The sequence below is a fragment of the Schistocerca serialis genome, chromosome 12 (genome assembly GCF_023864345.2).
Source record: "Schistocerca serialis cubense isolate TAMUIC-IGC-003099 chromosome 12, iqSchSeri2.2, whole genome shotgun sequence".
In the NCBI taxonomy this organism is placed as follows: Eukaryota; Metazoa; Arthropoda; class Insecta; order Orthoptera; family Acrididae; genus Schistocerca; species Schistocerca serialis.
The window spans coordinates 116,126,448-116,147,920 of NC_064649.1; the positions used below are offsets into that span (position 1 = coordinate 116,126,448).

The 21,473-nt window shown below is 41.6% G+C and overlaps 1 protein-coding gene across 5 annotated transcripts in view; it reads right to left on the reverse strand.

Annotated features, from left to right (window-relative positions):
• The window catches only part of LOC126427912 (uncharacterized), an 88,312-nt gene that overhangs the window by 22,573 nt on the left and 44,266 nt on the right, over window positions 1-21,473 (reverse strand). For 3 of the 5 annotated variants that reach the window (XM_050089805.1, XM_050089807.1, XM_050089804.1), the window contains exons 7-8: window positions 19,253-19,440; window positions 4,082-4,231 (exon numbers count right to left, since the gene is read on the reverse strand). In XM_050089805.1, the coding sequence (XP_049945762.1) occupies window positions 4,082-4,231; window positions 19,253-19,440 (338 nt within the window). The remainder of the gene's footprint in view (window positions 1-4,081; window positions 4,232-19,252; window positions 19,441-21,473) is intronic. The other 2 variants (XM_050089808.1, XM_050089806.1) reach the window with 1 other exon arrangement.

The window sequence follows — 21,473 nt, forward strand, 5'->3', positions numbered from 1 at the left end:
TCCTGTAACAAAGTGTTTGAAGTCACGCTGGTACGTTCTGTTGCTGTGTGTTTCCATTCCATGATTAATGTGATTTGAAGAGAAGTAATAAGATGAGCTCTAACATGGAAAGTAAGCATTTCCGGACACATGTCCACATAACATATTTTCTTTCTTTGTGTGTGAGGAATGTTTCCTGAAAGTTTGGCCGTACCTTTTGTAACACCCTGTATACAAAAGAAGAAAGGAGAAAAAATTGAAAAATACATCCAACTGGCTGAGGAAGTCAAGGACATGTGGCATCAGGATAAAGCTGACATTATACCAATTATACTATCAACTACAGGAGTCATACCACACAATATCCACCAGTACATCAACGCAATACATCTACATCCAAACTTATATATACAACTACAGAAATCTGTAATTATTGATATATGTTCAGTTACCCAACGTTCCTAAATGCAATGTAACATATACCGTACAGTTAAAAGGAAGTCACGCTTGATCAAGGTCCACGTCACTTTCCATTTTTAACCAGACATAACGTCTGAGAAAGGAAAGAAATAACAACAACAACAACAATAAAGAACATTAAAAATAAGAAAAATATTGATTAGTTTAGCACATCTGAAGCTGCGTTACTAATCAGATTGGGAAGAATAATTAATAATGGAGAAGATTGAAATAACAGCGACAGCAGCTGTTAAGAGTGCACTGACTTTCAATAGAGGGCTCTGCTACTGACAAGAGTCATCTGCAGACTAGTGTGTGGAAGAGATTCCTACTGTGATAAAAGTTAGACCATGAGGTGCCTTTTGAAGTTTGGAAACAATTTAATTTCCCCGATATTTTGAGGAAGAGTGTTCCGATGTTGGGTTTGTGAAACAGATGGCTGTGCTATGTAGTGGTATAGAGAGGATGTTACTTTGTTGACAATGAGTATTTTTTTCTGTGACATTCAGATACTGGTGTAAGAGTTGAAGATAAATAAGAGGGAGTGCAACGACTGACAAGACAACAGAGTGAACCCAAGGTATCATAGTTTGTACTTTTAATCGGTACACAGTTGTCATAATTATCACAGCCAAAAGTGACCTTTAGTTACCTGTCAATATTTTACACATACTATCCCAAACCATTTAGGTCAAGAAACTTCCTGGCAGATTAAAACTGTGTGCCCGACCGAGACTCGAACTCGGGACCTTTGCCTTTCATGGGCAAGTGCTCTACCATCTGAGTTACCGAAGCACGGCTCATGCCCGGTACTCACAGCTTTACTTCTGCCAGTATCTCGTCTCCTACCTTCCAAACTTTACAGAAGCTCTCCTGCGAAACTTGCAGAACTAGCACTCCTGAAAGGATATCCTTTCTTTCAGGAGTGCTAGTTCTGCAAGTTTCGCAGGAGAGCTTCTGTAAAGTTTGGAAGGTAGGAGACGAGATACTGGCAGAAGTAAAGCTGTGAGTACCAGGCGTGAGTCGTGCTTTGGTAGCTCAGATGGTAGAGCACTTGCCCGCGAAAGGCAAAAGTCCCGAGTTCGAGTCTCGGTCAGGCACACAGTTTTAATCTGCCAGGAAGTTTCATATCAGCGCACACTCTGCTGCAGAGTGAAAATCTCATTCTGCATCTATGTCAAAATTACATAGGCAGTAGAGAATCCTAAACTGAGTATTTTGAGATCAGGAACAGGTGGTCAGAAATTAACATTATATGGGGCGGAAATCAACATTTTATGTAATCTTCCTGGCAGCGTAATACCGAGTTCTTGAGCGAGCTTTGAACTTGGGATCTTTGCCTTTTGTTGGCAAGTGCTCTTCTGACCGAGCTTCACTTTTGCCAGTACATCATCTCCTACTTTCCAAACCTCACAGAAGCTCATGTGTAACACTTGCAAGACTATCATTCCTGGACGAAAGGATATACATAAATTTTAACAGTGCAAGAGTAATGAAGTTTTTCCAAAATATATCAATGTGAAAATTAAAGCTACCTCCACGGCAGCAAAACGAGCTAAAAAGCTGCACTTGATAATGGCCTAAGGCCGAAATTGCAATCATGAAATAAAGAAAGTTTTACAGTCACTGGCGTAAAATGATGTCTTTTATAAAGTTCTACATGACTGTGAATCCCAGGTATAAAAAGTGAAACCACACTGTAAGCAGCAGCACCAGTGCATGATGGGAGTGGCGACTGGATGGAGGTAAGGAGGAGGCTGGGGCGGAGAGGGGGAGGGATAGTTAGCGGAAAAGGAGAGACATAGAGAGGGGGAAGGAGGAAAAAAGAAAAATGCATGCAACTGATATTTTTTCAGCCTACTTTTCCAGTGAAGAATGTTGAACTAGTGAGATTACTGGTAGTGGTAAATGACGTTTTCATTCCACTCTGGTGTCAGTACAGGTACAGAACAAATGAAGCAGAAAGAGGAGAGAGTCAAGAACGTAACTCGGTTTCTAATACCCCCCCCCCCCCACCCTCCATGCTAAAGAATGGTGGAATAATTCAATTGTAGTTCACGACACATCCCTAATCACTTCTGACGGGTCTTAACTACCGTATTTACTCGAATCTAAGCTGCACCTGAAAAATGAGACTCAAAATCGAGGAAAAAAAATTTTCCTGAATCTAAGCTGCATCTGGAATTTGAGACTCTAAATTCAAGGGGGGAGAAAAGTTTTAGACCACGCCTCCAAATCGAAACAAAGTTGGTCCATTGTAACACGAGAGACAATTCAGGCCGAATGGATGAAGATACAGCTACAGTAGTTTGGTTCGAGTTGTAAGCTTAACAGTTAAGATTTACCAAGTAGCCATTGCTATGTGTCAGGCGCTCTGTCCGTATTTGAAGTGTATCCTTTCTTTTTCATGCGCTTCGTCCGGTTTGAATCGATTGCTTATTGTGCTTTGATCTGATAAGTGCCGTTCTTTGTTATAGGTGTTTACGTCACTAAGCTGAAAATGCATTATTGAACTGTGTCATGCATTGTTTGTCGCATTCTGATAATGAGTGTTTACGACCTGTAGCCGCTCGCGGCAATGCTCGCTTTTGTGCGCACTACCACCGCTTACAATAAAAAAAAGAGAGGAATTGTCTCAGAAGCGAAACAATGGCAAGAGACTGCTATTTGTTGTTACTTACACTGCTGCTTTCTTTGATAATGATAACAAGAACCAAATAATATACAGCGTATGATAGAAGACGTTCTGAACGCGAGTTTAGGGAAAATTTTTCTCCGTTTGAAACTCTTTGCAGATGCCTCCTTAGTACATTACATACTGCACAGAAATTAGTCATCTTAGATTTAAAAATCAAGTCAGTTGACGTGCTTCATTTCTGACTGTATCACTATTCAGCATAAGGATAATACGAATATAAACATGACATGATATTTATATTCTTCCGTATTTGCTGTTGTCTCACTCTAGTTTCGTAGTTTATTAGGCAGTCAGGATTTAAATGAGATAGCAGCAAACACAAAAGAATACACGGCATAATGTTTACATTCTTCTATCTTTTCTTTTAATTTATTTGCTGGCGCAGAGGTTTTGGTGCCAGTATTTATCTTTGTGCCTGCAAAGCACACCTGTGTAGCGCTACATATATTCGACGGCAGAAGTTAGTTGTGGCGGCACCTACCAACATTTTTCAGAACTTCCGCTTACTTTGCACTCTATTCTAAGCCGCAGGCAGTTTTTTGGATTACAAAAACCGGAAAAAAAGTGCGGCTTAGATTTGAGTAAATACGGTACTTTCTCTGTGGTTGGGAGTGAATGTTCTGTTGTCCTCAGCTGCTAAACATATAGTATTACAAGTTCAGTTTCTATACTGGATCTAGCTTCCATTCAAGTTTGGAGGTATTTTACTCAGATAGAACATTCAAATGTTAGTCAGCTGCCACTAAGATGCAATATAAATTACCGTTAAGATGTGATATCAGTCAGTCAAACCAAAACAAAAGCCATTATACACACTGAACTTTCAACACTAATGAACAAAAGAAACATTTAGAAAATGTGTGAAATGTTGGACAGTGGACACACACACACACACACACACACACACACACACACACACACACAAAAGAAATGAAGTGTGACTACCGTTGCAGTCCCACGACTTCGACGTCAGGGCGGAGAGCAGCAAACGCCTCAAGACCACGGCGTGTCACTCCGCAGCCCGCGAGGTCCAGGTGGCGCAGTGTGTTCACCAGGGCCAGGTAGCGGACACTCGCATCAGTCACATATGAGAACCTGTAGCAGACGACGGGGGTAAAATAACTGCCAGACTCGGTCTTTCAATAGGCCACTGTCTAAGTGAGAGACAATTGTTATGAACTGCTGCAATATCAGGAGACTAAGCAAACGCTTCAATGTAATCAATGTTTTAAGATTTTCCTATAACTTGTTATTGCTGTGCATATTTATTTATTTATTGTGCTAATAACAGAGGAAGAATATAATAATTCCAATCCCAAAGAAAGCAGGTGTTGACAGATGTGAAAATTACCGAACTATCAGTTTAATAAGTCACAGCTGCAAAATACTAACGCGAATTCTTTACAGACGAATGGAGAAACTGGTAGAAGCCGACCTCGGCGAAGATCAGTTTGGGTGCCGCAGAAATGTTGGAACACGTGAGGCAATACTGACCCTACGACTTATCTTAGAAGAAAGATTAAGGAAAGGCAAGCCTACGTTTCTAGCATTTGAAGACTTAGAGAAAGCTTTTGACAATGTTGATTGGAATACTCTTTCAAATTCTGAAGGTGGCAGAGGTAAAATACAGGGAGCGAAAGGCTATTTACAATTTGTACAGAAAGCAGATGGCAGTTATAAGCATCGAGGGGTATGAAAGGGAAGCAGCGGTTGGGAAGGGAGTAAGAAAGGGTTGTAGCCTGTCCCCGATGTTATTCAATCTGTATATTGAGGAAGCAGTAAAGGAAACGAAAGAAAAATTCGGAGTAGGTATGGAGAAGAAATAAAAACGTTGAGGTTCGCCGATGACATTGTAATTCTGTCAGAGACAGCAAAGACTTGGAAGAGCAGTTGAACGGAATGGACAGTGTCTTGAAAGGAGGATATAAGATGAACATCAACAAAAGCAAAACGAGGATAATGGAATGTAGTCGAATTAAGTCGGGTGATGCTGAGGGAATTACATTAGGAAGCTATTTGGGGAGCAAAATAACTGATGATGGTCGAAGTAGAGAGGATATAAAATGTAGACTGGCAATGGCAAGGAAAGCGTTTCTGAAGAAGAGAAATTTGCTAACATCGAGTATTGATTTAAGTGTCAGGAAGTTGTTTCTGAAAGTATTTGTATGGAGTGTAGCCATGCACGGATGTGAAACATGGACGATAAATAGTTTGGACAAGATGAGAATAGAAGCTTTCAAAATGTGGTGCTACAGAAGAATGCTGAAGATTAGGTGGGTAGATCACATAACTAATGAGGAGGTATTTAATAGAATTGGGGAGGAGTTTGTGGCACAAGTTGACAAGAAGAAGGGACTGGTTGGTAGGACATGTTCTGAGGCATCAAGGGATCACAAATTTAGCATTGGAGGGCAGCGTGAAGGGTAAAAATCGTAGAGGGAGACCAAGAGATGAATACACTAAGCACATTCAGAAGGATGTAGGTTGCAGTCAGTACTGGGAGATGAGGAAGCTTGCACAGGATAGAGTAGCATGGAGAGCTGCATCAAACCAGTCTCAGGACCAGAGACAACAACAAAACAATAACAGAAGCCGGAGAAATGAATCTGTGCTACTGCTGGGACTTAAACCCAGGACGACTCCTTGCTATGCAGATGTTCTAACCATTACATCACCATAGCAGTATGTGTAACAAAAGCTGAATAGACTATACTAGTCCAATGTCCTCCCTAACAAACTTCAATTCACGCCTTTGGCTCTTTTCCCCCCTTCTTAAATCGTCAGTACTGCCAAAGCTCTCTGGCACTGGAATAGCACCCCAGCTTTATATGTAATGGGAAAACCCTGCTGTCTGTGCCTCAGGCATAAATGTTCTATGGATGTCACGAAATTACATTTTTCCTTGAGACATAAGAGTCTCAACTTTATCTTTGATAATGACAGAAGCTGACGAAATGAATTGAAGTTTGTGCTACGGAGGGCACTGGACGCAGCTGTGTTAGCTGTATCACTTAGGTGACGTGATGGTTAGCAAATCTGCCTAGTATGCAGGAGACTTGGGTTGAAGTCCAAGCCGTGACACAAATTGTAATTCATTTCTTGAGTTTCTATCATTATCAAAGATAGAGTTGAGACTCTTATGTCTCAAGGAAAAATGTAATTCCATTATTTATCACAATTCACAATGTTTACATTTTGTTACTGTTTCGAGAGCAGACTAATTCTTTTGAACACACATGCGACAAAAATTTTATTACTTTGTGGCAGTAAGCTACGAAAAAAACTAATACTTTCATCCTTTTCTCAGTACGACTATCTGCTTTCAAAATGAGAAAAACTCATTTCTGTGCTGCTGGCTTGTAAGTGACCAGAGACAGGACTAGGAGCCACTGTATCGAATCGTCATTCATAGAGCTGTCACGAGAGGGAATTGCTATCACAATTTACATTTATACTGAATAAGTGTAACAAAATAAAATTGACTGATCTACTTAACACACTGTTTTATAAGGAAACACTCATCACTGTGACAATATCAGTTATTTTACATGTAGAGGAAGGATCTAAATTTCACTTCACTACATATCCCCGAGCAATCTTTGAAATGGTGATGTTTAGTATTCACAATCATCTTGTGGAACATAAGATGACCTAACTAATCAGAACCGAGAAGTAATGTGTAAGCATATTTTCAATTGGGGTTTTGCTAGTGCTGTCTTTAAATATAAATGTGGTCAATGAACTGAATGAACTGACCTTAGATTTAAATGACTTTAAACACAAGCTATGAACATCTCATCTCCCTGACGAAAAGAGTTAATTAATGCTAAAATTCAATTGAGGAAACTAATAAACTATGAAACAGAAATGGTAGCCAGTTCTCACCTTCAGATGAAATGTACAGAACTACCAATAACACATATGGAAGTAACACACCATCTAGGTTTTAGAACTAACAGTCCCTTCCTGGAGGCGAGAGAGTAGATCACTCTGACACTAAGGTCAGAGAAACATGTCTGTTCCCACAAATAGGATTAACAATTTTAATTTTATCTCGAGTGAAAACATTAACTAATCTGCACACAGTTTTCTCACTTTATAATTGTGTGACGGTTCTGTAATTGCATTTATGTTTGGCATAAATAACAACCATTTTTGGAATTTGGCAATTTCAATTATTCTGAAATTAGAAAAGTCTGTATGGAGTAACAGAGACCAATATCAATATCGAGACCAAGATCAAGCATACAAAACAATTATGGAGCAAAAAATGAACAAAATTCAGAAGCATTGTGTAATACACCTTATACCAGTATGTGCTGAGTAAAGTTGTGGGTGTGTTAGTGTGTTTCCAAGAAAAGCAAAGAGAAATGCAGCCTTTAACAGTGGAAGGGTAATAGTCTACGAGTCGAAGTGTCAAATGTCTGAAGTTTGAATGTGGTAGGGAATCTAGGAAACTTGAAAAGGGAAAAGGGAAATGGGAAATGTGCTAGTATACATGCCAATATCACACGCAGAAGCAGATGTAGAGAAAGTATATGAGGAGACTGAATATTTGGGTAATTCCGTATGTAAATGGAGATGGGAGACTGGTATGTGGTACTAGGGAAGGGCATGCAAGAAATACTTACAGGATAACATGGGATCTGTAAAAAAAAAAAATGAGAGAAGAGAGAGCCTAACTGAGCTAAAATTTAAGCTAGTAGTAGCAAATACACTGTTCAAAAATCACAGAAAGAGTAACCTGGAAATGGCTAGGAGATATGGGAAGATTGGAGCTCCATTACATAATGGCGAGATGTGAGATTCTACGGTGTACCATACTCAGAGCCAATACAGATATATATCACAACTTAATAAGGATGAACAGTAATCTGAAGTTCAAGAAATGCTACAGAACAAATAATGTGGTAAGTATTGGGATACTGTAGCACTGAGGAATGACGACACGCACTGGAAGTGCTCCAAAGCTGTAGAAACTAAACACCACAGAAGGCAGTTCTGTTGAACAGGAATCGACATATCTAAAAAAACACACACACATTCACGGAAGTTCGGGAGACAAATATAGGTACAAAGGATGGTACCTAAGAAACACAGGCCAACAGAATAAATAATTCAACTGGCCCACAAATGAAGGAGGTACAAAAATGCTCACAGAAAACCAGGAATACATCATTGTAAGTGACTAAGGAATGAAATGAATAGCAAGTGCAGAGAAGCTAAGGCAGAGTCACTGCAAAAAAAGTGAGCAAATCAAAAAAGAAATGGTCACTGTCAGGAACGATTCCACATTCAGAAGAAATGAAACAACCTTCAGTGAAAGCGAAAGCAAAAGCAAAAGTGTCAAGATTAAAAGGGTACAAGAAAAATTTCACAGATGGCAATACTGCAATAAGGGTAATGGGTCATTCCACATCAAGTGAACAAATGAAATGGTTCCAGCTGGACCATTTCTGAATCCCGTGAAAGTTTTTGAGTAGGTTCCGCAATGTGTTGCACGGATACGAAAAAAGTTTCAGCTCGATATCTCCTTTGATTACATTTCTACACCCTCTCGTAAATAGGTGTCCCAATTATGCATGACCTGTATGAATGCTGAAGTGCCAACATTGGATAATCTTTATGAAAGAACTCTTGTACCAGAAGTGCCTGATTTTGTATACTTAAACAGTGGTCCACTTCGCAAGGAATGACCCTAACCTTCACACTGAATTTGCCAAGCTTTTTTGGGTCTCAGTAATCCACAATGCGATGATTAGGACAATGGAACCCTAGTTTCAATGTAGAATACTTAAACCTGTGTTTCATCGTGTATTCTGACACATTTCAATATTTCTGCATCGCTGTTCACTTCAATGGCGACTCGTGAGTAATTTACATTCACTGGTGTTTTTGTTAGAGATTCAGCAGTATTACTGTCACAAGTTTCATACCTAAAAAATCCGAAAAAAGAATTCGCGGCACGAGCAACATCTCAGGTTGTGCTTTGGCAATCATTCGCACTAATTTCTTTCAACATTGCATCAATTTTACCAGTTGATGATGCTTTGGGGCATTTGGTGTGCTCGTCATCTTAAACCTCTTTGTGGCCTCCTTCAAAAAGCTTATACCCATCTTAAATAATTCTTTTAATTTTACCACACTAACCAAAAGCAATATTTAACATTTCTAAAGGTTCACTGCACTTTATTGCATTCTTACAGGGATATGTAATAATGGGTCACTGATTTATTTCTATACAAAAAAATCACCAGTACTACCAAAACACACGTAACCTTTTTGCAGCTGACAACATACTAAGTATTGGATATCGCTAATCCTGTACAGATGCTTCCCAGACATGTTCACCGACTCAATAAAGAAAAAACTTAGAACAACTGTTTCAAGAAAAGTTAGTATAAAAGAGACTTGGCTGGAATAGTCAAACAATGGAAATTACATGTAGGAGCAGGCGCGGCTCGTGGTTTCTATACTGGGGAAGGCTGCGGCATTTATCGGTCGGAGCCAACATAGACCTCGGGTTATGCTACAGGTTAGTCTGACATAAACAACTAAGAATTCAGGTGGACGGGGTGGGCAGATCACTCTCTACCCATAATTTTACGTACTGTATCTTCTATAATCAGGTATTAAATATCATTAGAAGCTAACTTCGAGTTAAAATCTTTGGGAAGTGTTTTTATACGTCGTCATTACATTTTCTGACACTTTGCAGCAAATCATATGGAAAGACGCGTTTAGGAGAGATCTTTAATGCGGGTCTGGATGCACAAAGTTCTTTCACTTTCATTCTATGGCCGTGTTCCAAGTTTTTACCTATTAAATTGCACACAGAATTCATATTGCGCTTGTTTCACACTCGCGGTATGTCGCAGATATTCACCAGCAAGTAAAACTCACTAAAATCTTGCAAAATATACTCAGAAAAAGAAACTTGCTAATATTACACAGTATCAACAAAAGCAGTCAGCATCAGCAAGCAAGGAAAGTAAAGTAACGGGACAAACTTCGCGCGCCTTGTCCTCTAACCACTTAGGAAACTCTCGCTAGATGGCAGTACTGGTATGTTACTGTAGTGTAGTGCACTCTGGCGGGATATTTGCAAACTTATTCTAAATGTGGATTAAATAGCCAATGGCTGAAACAAAACAACTATGTAAAACATTATCAAAACAATTATACTAAACGTCGATTAATGACGCATCGAAGCGTAGTAGAGATGTGCAGAGACAGAGATTGGATAGCGAAGTTTCGGCCACTCTACATTCCTTTATTACATAGATAGTGGAACCTGAAAAATGTGTGGTGGTTGGTATGACACCCTTAGGCTGCAAGCTCTGAGCCTTCGGGTCGTCCATAAAGAGCAGTACTATGTAGAAGCCACGCCCCCAAACCGCCACTACATGCAGCTTACGGACGTTCCAAGGCGCAGCCTAAACAGTACTAACCGTTCGGAAAACATCTATCGATACAAACAGTTCCAAAAACGTTGACCGCCGTTTTCTTAACCGGAATGGGAAATATGCGAAATTCGTCCTGATAATTTAAATTATGTAATACGTTCTAGTCAAATTTACTTTAACATATATTTTGGGGCGGCTCCGCCTCAGAGCCTTTAATTACGAGCCGCGCACGTGTAGGAGTATCAACAATGTAGGAAAAGATAGATTGCTACTTACTGTAGAGATTACGCATTAAGTTGCAGACAAGCACAATTAAGACACTTACACATAAGCTTTTGGCCACAGCCTTCATAAGAAAAAGAAATAAACAAGCACCATTCATTCACACAAGCAAACATGTCTCGTGTGTACATGACTACCAACTCTGGCAGTTCAGAACAGAATACAACTATTGTGTGGAATGGAAGCAGCAGTCTGGAAGGGGTGGGGAAGGGATAGGGATAGCAGGTACAGGAAGGGTGGGGGGGGTGGGCTGGAGAGGTACACTGTCTGGCAGAGTGGAAACTGTTGGGTGCTTGGTGTGGGGACAGTGCGTTACCATAGGTTGAGTCCGGGATAATTATGGGAGTGGAAAATGTGTTGTAATTGTAACTCCCATCTGCACCATTCAGGAAAGCTGGCAGTGGAAGGGAGGAGTTTCCACTTCCTCTGTCCTATCACCTCCTCCCCATTCTCATCTCCTACCCTCTTCGTTTGCCACCTTCTGCCAACACGCCTGCTTGTCTTTCCCAACTCCTCTCCTTTTTCACTCCATTTCCCTCACCTCCCGACACTGCGCCTGCTAGCATTCTAGTCCCTGCATGTTCTGCAGATGGCATTCCTCTCTCCCCCCCACCTGTACACTATGATCCGTTCCCCTTCCCTGCCCCTTCCAGATAGCTGTTTCCATTCCACACGGCAGTTGCATTCTGGTGTCAGCTGCTGTCAGAGTTGGTGGTCTTGTGTGTTGGGTGTGCTTGCACATGTGAGTGAATGGCGAGTGTTTCTCTTTCTTTTTCTTATGAAGGTTCAGGGTGAAAGCTTATGTGCAAGTGTCTTAATTGGGGCTGTATACTACTTAACATGTCATCTTTACTGTTAGTATCAATCTGTCTTTTCCTACATTGTTATCCGGATAAATAATCTGTCAGGTTAATATGCCCCTATAATGGAGACGGCAGAAGAAAAGACTGACAGTTGTTTGGGCTTGCACGGTTCATTTTTGCCTGCAGCTATTTGTTTCACAGCTGTAAGCTGGCAACAGCATTGTCAACTGTGAAGGACCTTCTTTCCCAAGCTGTGCTAAAACACCATTTGACTGCACAGTGACTCATGAGAAAGCTCTCGAGGCCCTCAATATTGCTCGAAGCAGGGGGTTGGCACTCCGATACCCCACCTACAGGTATTTTTATGTTGCTTGCTCAATAGTGGGATTTTAAAAATGCACTAATCACTCTGTCAACCCTAAAAAAAAAGCTATGTAATGTCCAATGAAATGCCTACTGCGACTTGTAAAGTGGCAACTCATCTTGTGTTCATCTGGTGCCTGGACGAGAGCCAATGTGAACAAGAATAAGCATAGGAAATGTAAAAGTCAGTTATAAATCTCAATCTTTAGATTGAAAATACGTGTAGTTAAACAATCATCTTCTCTTTCTAACAGTGGAAAATCCAGGATGGAATGCAACAATATTATGAAAAGGATAGTTGCCACTCACCATACAGCGGAGATGCTGAGTTTCAGATAGGCACAACAAGAAGACCGTCACAGATAAAGCTCTCTGCCATTAAGGCCTTCGTCAACAATAGACCACTAACACGCAAACGCAACCTCATACACCTGAAACCACACTGCCAGAGTGCTGTATGGTGAGTGGCAACTATCCTTTTCATAATATTGTTGCATTCCATCCTGGATTTTCCACTGTTAGAAAGGGAAGATGATTGTTTAAATATGGAGTGACAAAGGAGAGGAGTTGGGAAAGACGGGCTGGCATGTTGGCAGAAGGTGGCAAATGAAGAGGGTAGGAGATGAGAATGGGGAGGAGGTGATAGGACAGAGGAAGTGGAAACTCCTCCCTTCCACCACCAACTTTCCTGATGGTGCAGATGGGAGTTACCATTAGAACACATTTTCCACTCCCATATTTATCCCGGACTCAACCTATGGTAACGCACTGTCCCCACACCTAGCACCCAACAGTTTCCACTCTGCCAGACAGTGTACCTCTCCAGCCCCCCCCCCCCCCACCCCACCCCACCCTTCCTGTACCTGCTATCCCTACCCCTTCTCCACCCCTTCCCCACTGCTGCTTCCATTCCACACAATAGTTGTATTCTGGTCTGAACTGCCAGAGTTGGCAGTCATGTACACGAGACATGTTTGCTTGTGTGAATGAATGGTGTGTGATTATCTTTCGTTTTCTGATGAAGGCTGTGGCCGAAAAATTATGTGTAAGTGTCTTAATTGTGCATGTCTGCAACTTAATGCGTCACCTCTACAGTAAGCAGCAATTTATCTTTTCCTACATTGTTGATATTCCTACATGTAATTTCCATTGTTTGACTTTTCCAGCCAAGTTTTTTATACACCAACTTTGCTTGAAACAGTTGTTCTAAGTTTTTTCTTTATTGAGTTGGTAAAGATGTCTGGGAAGTATTTGTACAGTGTTAGCGATATCCAATACTTAGTATGATGTCAGCTGCAAAAAGGTTACATGTGTATTGGTAGTACTGGTGATTTTTTTGTATAGAAATAAATCAGTGACCCATTATTACATCTCCCTGTAATAATGTAATAACATGCAGTGAACCTTTAGAAATGTTAAATATTGCTTTTGGTTAGTATGATGAAAGTAAAAGAATTATTTAAGATTGGTAGAAGCATTTTGAAGGAGGCCACAAAGAGGTTTAAGATGACGAGCACACCAAACGCCCCAAAGCATCATCAACTGGTAAAATCGACACAATGTTGAAAGAAATTATTGTGAATGATCACTGAAGCACAACCTGAGATGTTGCTCGTGCCGTGAGTTCTTTTTTCGGATTTTTTAGGTATGAAACTTGTGACAGTAATACTGCTGAATCTCTAACAAAAACACCAGTGAATGCAAGTTGCTCATGAGTCGCATTTGAAGTGAGCAAAAGATGCAGAAATATTGAAATGTGTCAGAATACACGATGAAACACAGGTTTAAGGATTCTACATCGAAACTAAGGCTCCATTGTCCTATTCGTCACATTGTGGATTACTGAGACCCAAAAAAGTTTGGCAAATTCAATGTGAAGGTTAGGGTCATTCCTTGTGAAGTGGACCATTGTTTAACTATACAACATCAGGCACTTCTGGGACAAGAGTCCTTTCATAAAGATTATCCAAAGATAGACTTTAGCATGCATACAGGTCATGCATATTTGGGAGACCTATTTACGAGAGGGTGTAGAAATGGAATCAAAGGAGATATCGAGCTGACTTTTTTTTATATCTGTGTGACACATTGTGGAACCTACTCAAAAATTTCATGGGATTCTGAAATGGTCCTGCCGGGTCCCATCTCATTTGGTCCACTTGATGTGGAATGACCCATTACCCTTATTGTATTTTTAAATTTTATCAGCACAGTATACCATGAGCTGTTGACTGAAGGTCGAATTATCTGTGAAGAGTATTGTGAGGAACTTTCAATACGTAATACAACACTGTTTATTCTCAGCCAATTTCAGTTTGTTATGGGACAATGTGGAACATTCCCAGCCCCTGTAATTTCATGAAGTTCCAATAAGTGGTGGTGCTGTACATAGCCATCAGAATGGAATCTGTAACGGAGGTGCAATCCAATCACAGAGTTGTCACTGCATTTCTTCTAGCACAAAACCAGAGTACTGCAAATACAACGCGTGTTTTTTTAAATATGGTCCATTTGAACATAAGTACACAACATAAGGTTATTTCAAAAACGTAAATTTACTTTCAGAAAATACACTATTTTTCGACATAGTTGCCAAGTTTGTTCAAACACGTATCACATCTCTGTACCAATTTTAAAATACCCGCTTCATAAAAACTTGCCGCCTGCTCTGATTACCAAGAGTTCATTGCCGTTTTCATGTTGTCTCCATTGGAACGGTTGCCACTGAGGTGTTGTTTGATGTGGGGGAACAGATGGTAATCGCTCAGAGCAAGATCAGGACGGTACGGAGGCTGGTCTAATACTTCCAGCCAAACCTGTCCGATAAATTGCGGGTCTGACCTGCAGTGTGAGGTCTTGCATTGTCATGAAGAAGAACAATTCCCTTTGTCAGCATGCTGCGCCGTTTGTTTTGAATCGTTCTGCGTAGCTTTCTCAGGGTTTGGCACTATGCTTCTGCATTGATAGTGGTTCCTCGTTGTATGGTGTTGACCAACAAAACACCATACCTATCCCAAAACACCGATGCCATGATTTTGTGCTGGGATAGAGTATTTGGCCTTCACCTTTACAGGCGAGAGTGTGTGTCTCGATTCCATGCTCTATTGCTTCGATTCGAGCGTGATATGCGAAACCCATGTTTTGTCTCCAGGTACATTCTGACTCACGAAGCCGTCACCTTCTTCGTGATGAATCAAGAACTTCATCGCACACTCAAATCTTTGGTTTTTGTCGTCCTCTCCTGGGAGTTTCAGGACCTAATGGGAGCACAGTTCCCAAATTTTACGTGTGCAGAAACAATGTTGTAAAGCACTGATCTCGACACGCCAAGACATTCGTGTGAGAGACCTGTTATTGCGAAGTGCCTGTTGTCACGAATCCCCACTTCAACTGAAGCCACCAAACCGTCTGTAATCAAAGAAGGGCAACCAGAGGTCCTCATCACGGACATTATCACGGCCATCTTTGAATTCTCATACCCACTTACGCACTTTGCTTTCACTCAAAACAGTATCACTGTACACTTCACAATTCTGTAGATGAATTTCTGCAGCAGACAGGTTCCTTGCTGACAGAAACTGTATCACTGAGCAAACCTCACATGCGGCGGCAAGTTGGTAGTCAAACATTTTGAAAGCACAGAACAGAACTGTACAGGTTAGCTACAGAGCTGAAACTGAGCACAGTTGTTCCCGAGGCCTGCCGGTACACAACGCACGTGCTCGTGGTATGCGCGCCAAATACTAGTGCCTACAACAAAACGGACCTTACTTAAAGAACCCACCTCAAACTGAGGCACTTGCAGAATGGCTACTGAAACCTGGCAGTTAACAAAAGTACAGTGAGTTGTTGGGCGAGACATCTGTCAGTATCACAACAAGGTTGCAAAAAATCCGTATCATCATCTGCACACCAACCGGCCGCGCACAGCTGTGACTCCTGCAGCGTTTGAATGTCAGGACGCTCATCTGAGGTGATTGACAGATCACAATCTGAGCCCTTGCTGCACAACTAGATGTGTCTCTTGGTAGTGCTGACACACTCTACCACCAGTTGCGGTACTCAAAGGTGTGTGCCTGCCGAGTCGCTCAATGCCTGGCGAAAGACTATAAAGAGCAACATAGCACCACCTGTACTTAATTGTTTGCATGTTACGAGGCTCACTGTGAGAATCTTGTTGCAGGTGATGAAATGTGGGTTCATCACTTTGAACCAGAAACAAAATGGCAATCTGCTGGCAAGGGAACCTCGCCATCGCACCCCCTCAGATTTAGTTATAAGTTGGCACAGTGGATAGGCCTTGAAAAACTGAACACAGATCAATGGAGAAAACAGAAAGAAGTTGTGTGGAACTATGAAAAAAATTTGTAACATATACAAACTGAGTAGTCCATGGGCAACATCAAGGAGATTACGAGCTCAGAAGCACCGTCGGCCCGCGGATAGCGTGAGCAGCTGCGGAGTGAGAAGTCCTTGGTTCAAGTCTTCCCTCGATAAAAATTTTACTTTGTTTATTTTCGCAAAGTTATGATCTGTCCGTTTGTTCATTGATGTCTCTGTTCACTGTAATAAGTTTAGTGTCTGTGTTTTCCGACCGCACCGCAAAACCGTGCGATTAGTAGACGAAAGGACGCGCCTCTCCAATGGGAACCGAAAACATTTGATCACAAGGTCATAGGTCAACCGATTCCTCCACAGGAAAACACGTCTGATATATTCTATACAACACTGGTGACGGCATGTGCGTCACATGACGGGAAAATGTTGTCGACCCACGTAACTTGTACACTTGGCGAATGGGTAAAAAGATTCTTCTACCTTGCCCGATTTAGGTTTTCTTGTGGATGTGATAATCACTCCCAAAAAAGTGATGAAAACATAAGAGTTTGTCACATATACTGAAAATAAAAAATTTAACTTTTCACTCGAGGGAAGACTTGAACCTGGGACCTTCTGTTCCGTAGCTGCTCTCGCTGACCACGGGACCACGGCGCTCCTGGAGTCCCAGTGTCCTTGATGTTGCCCATCTTCGCATGGACTACTCAGTTTGTATATTTTACTAATTTTTTTTTAATAGTTCCACACAACTTCTTCCTCTTTTCTCGATTGATCTGTGTTCAGTTTTTCAAGGCCTATCCACTGTACCAACTTATAACTAAATCTGAGGGGGGTGCGATGGGAAGGTTCCCTTGTGAGTGACCTTACACCACCTCTCACCTGAAGAAAAAGTTCAAAGGTGCACACTCAGCTGGTAAAACCTTCTGGTACTCTTGAGAGGTTAATCTAATGTCTTCCCTCACAGTAGGCGTTGGGGCAGGGGTGTACAGGGTTCAGCCAAAACTGGAAAGCAACATCTCTCTAGGGGTATTCCAAGCTGAAATTACTGCAATCGGGGCACATGTGGAGGATAATATACGTAGGTGCTACAATGACCGTAGCATCTACATCTATTCAGACAGCCAGGCAGCCCTGAAATCATTGGCAGCGCCTGCAACAAGATATAAGATTGCTGCAGATTGCCACAGGGCTCTGGTGGAGCTAGGGGGAAGCAGTAGGGTAAACCTAGTGTGGGTGCCTGGCCACTCAGGGATCTGTGGCAATGAACAAGCCGACAGATTGGCTAGGATGCGGACAACAACTCCATTTATTGGACCGGAACCTGTCCTGACAATCACCGAGGCTATCATCAAATTAGAAGTACGGAACCGGCTTAGGAAACAGCACGTAGGATATTGGACCGAGGTCCATAAACAAAAACATGGTGAGGTAATGATACCCAAGGCATGTTTTAAAAGAAGCTCTGTAATCCTGGGATTGAACAGGAAAGAGATTAAACTCCTGACTGGACTGACGACAGGCCATGGGAATTTCAAAAAACACTTGCACACAATGGGTATAACGGAAGAGGACCCTAAATGTAGGATCTGTGACGAGGGTGAAGAAATTGCATCACACCTAATCTTGGAATGCATGGCACTGGAGAGTAAAAGATACAGGATCTTCGGGACAACTAGACCTGAAGAAATTTTATCTAGCAAAAAAACTGGTAGATGGACTCCTTGCACTATTTAAGGGCACTGGTTGGCTTTACTAGATATACAGGGATCGATACAGCACAATAAACCTAGTTTCGGTGAGGGCAGTGGCGGGTCGGACCTAAGCTGTTTTAGCTTCCCTGTTAAAATCAATCAATCAGTCCCTCATGGTGCTGCAAACAATGCTGAAATGTATCATGCTATCCTCAGGAAAACACCATGACAATGCGAGGCCTCACAGAAGTCTGTGCATGTGAGGGGACTTAGTGAACTTCATTGGACTGTTATCCCTCATCCATGCTACAGAATGGATCTCTCATCTTTCAACTTTCATCTGTTTGGTCCAATGACGAATGCACTCAGGAGGAAGCAGTACACGGATGATGGAGAAGTTACCGATGCAGCGAGACGTCGACTCCGACGTCGATCAGTAGAGTTGAGCAGTGTAGGTATATGGGCCCTCCCACTAAAGTGGTATAAGCCAGCCGCATTGAAATGGAGATTATGTTAATAAATAGGTTTTGTTGCCAAAAGAGTGGGGAATAAAATAGTGTATTGGAATCCTAATTAAAACCAACTTGCTTTCAGGAAAAATTGGTGCAGAAAACCTATTTACAGTTAAGTAATTTAACACTTTTGCGCTACTATTCTGCATCTGCTCACACTTTGTTGCTCGTTCACATATATTTGGCCAAAAACAGCACTGTAATCAAGATCTCAGCCCACATACTCGCCAGAAATGGACCCGTGCAACTCTTCTTTTCATAAAAATAAAGAAAACATTAAACGTACTCTGTTCTACAAGCATAAAAGCTGACATTAAAATGGCGTCACTGATAGCATTAAAAGTTATGCCGAAGGTAAAAAGTTCCAGAAGTGTTTTGAGGATTGAAAAAAAGTGCTGGTGTATCTACATAATTGGAGTAGACGAAGAAATAAAAATGTTTACAAAAAACTGAGATTCCCATTACTTTTTAACACACCTCATATCACCATATTGGGCAGCACTTTATCTCAAACAAGGATTGCTACAATGCAGGCTGAGGCAATAATATTAGAAATGGGAACAAAGTTTGTTATACACTGTAACTGGTGCCTGTTCAGTAAAAATAAGCAAACACTGTAAATGATATAAAACCATCTATGTGAAACTTGCTGCCAGGACACAATTTTAGTAAGTAAGGACTCACAGCAGAGGCATGGCATTGTTCTACACACAATACTGACCCGCGCACGACAAGCTTCCTGAGCCGCGGGTTGTGCTCCGTCAGGGCGATGCCGACCATGCGCACGACGACCACGCCCGGAGCGGAGCGTGTGCCCTTCCCCAGGGAGCAGATCCCTGTGTCAGATACCGACTCCATCAAGCTGGGTGACCAGTCCACGCAGTTGACTCCTGGATGACGACCCTGCAACTGTCAATGGCAATGAATACCTCATGCGGTAAAGGAGCTGCTGGAAGAGGGAGAGGGAGGAAAGGCTCTCCCACCCCACCCTCCTCTCACCCACACCCACACACTCTCACAAGGTGAGGAAGGTTTCACGTGGTGTTTGTTTTCTCCATGACAATCACCAGTGCACCTGTAGGCAACTGCCAAGGCCACAGTAAAAAAAAGTGGCTTCTAGGAGATTGACCCCTTCTCCCTGCCCCCACCCTATAGTCCGGATCTAGCTTCCGAGTGCCTACTACCTTTTCTCCTAAGTGCAGAGAGATTTTTGAGGAAGGAAATTTGATTATGATGAAGTGTTCAGTCAGATATCAATGTTGAAATTTTTACAGTACGTTGCTATCATATAGGTGTACAAACTGTGCAAAAATCATATTTTTATACTTAGTCTCACCTGAGATAACTAACTTCAAACTTTACAAAAAATAAAAATTTTCCAAATTTCAAAAATTCATAAAAATTTAAGGAAACATTTGCAAGTGTTTTTGCTCTATATGAGGCAAGTAGTGTATAATATCTAACTATAGGAAAAAATAGACACTCATAAATCACTCCTTGTTTGTTATTTTTAGGCCTAAAACATGGATTTATGAAAATTTGGATACCAAACTTTGGAGTTAATTTAGACTGGTCATTTTTGAATTTGGATATTTTGTGTCAGAGACAATGTTGTAGAGGACACTTTTCTAAAAACAATCATGTCAATTGCAATGTTGTAACTTAACCCAGTGCAGAGATATTCAAATTTTCACTAATGTCTCCAGACTGAATAATCGTCGCGCGCCTGCAAATAAAAATGGCTGCCATCCAGTAAAGGTGACAGATAAATTATTTAAAAAGAACTGTTTTGAACTTCTCAAATATAGGGCAATCACATATAAAAAATTAAAATATTTAAAATTGGTCAAGCAACCATCACTGGACCACTTCATATGGATAAACCCGGCAGCTAAAGACAGCCAATTCAGTCTCTAGCAGCTCCGCTTGAGATGCAAAAATTAGAGATGAAGCGAAGGTAAAAGAAAAATTAGATATACTTGGCACGGTAAGTATGCTCATGAGGATGGTCTTTCACAACCTATCACCACAACAGAGCGAAATTACATGGCTGACAGCTCCCAGAACACACGAATGCACGCACACACGCGTGTAAGCAAGCAAGTAAACACATGGGGGGAGGGAGGGGGGGGGGGATGTTGGCAGAATGTGGCACATTCCCTCATCATCACACCACGCACACCCTCCTCCTCCTCCCCCCCCCCCCCTCCCATTCACTGCTCCTCTCATTTCCATTTCCAGTTTCCCACCCCACCTGCTCCCTACCCCAAAGCACAGATACTGCACCTGGTGGCACTCTGTCATCCTCCATCTAATCCCGGCATGCTCCACCGAACAGCATTCTCCTCTCCCCCACCTGTGCCCTGCTGTCCCTTCCCCTTCCCTGGCCCCTCCAGACTGCTGCTATTCAACAATTTCAGGAGGTTTTTTTTTTTTTTTAGGGCGCAATACTGCTATGGTCATTAGCGCCCAGTCCGTGGCTTAGGAAACAGTAAAAAACCAAAATTGAAAACCAGCAGCAATGGGAACGAAAGTCATAAAATTGGAGAAACTAAAAGCAGATAGAAGGCTTAAAAATCCACTACAAATTTCAGGAGTGACATACCACTTCAAAGAAATTTGTCTCTCTGTCTGAAAAATGATAGTCATAACCTTGAGCAAGCATTTTTGTTATTTCAGTAAGTGTTTGTTTTGTGTCACATATTATGCAGGAAGCATGTAACGCGAGTGAAAATGGATGCAGCATATCTGCAAGGCAGGGGTGATGGGCATCTGGATTCCTACACACTCATTCGTAGGAGCAGTTATTACGTGAAAACGCCATCCCACTGCAGAGATTCACTGTGAACCACAGAATCTCATGTGCGAGACAATGGTCATGAAGTCACTTGTCAAGGGAGAGACACAGAGAACAGAGCTAAATTACAAATGCAGATACTGAT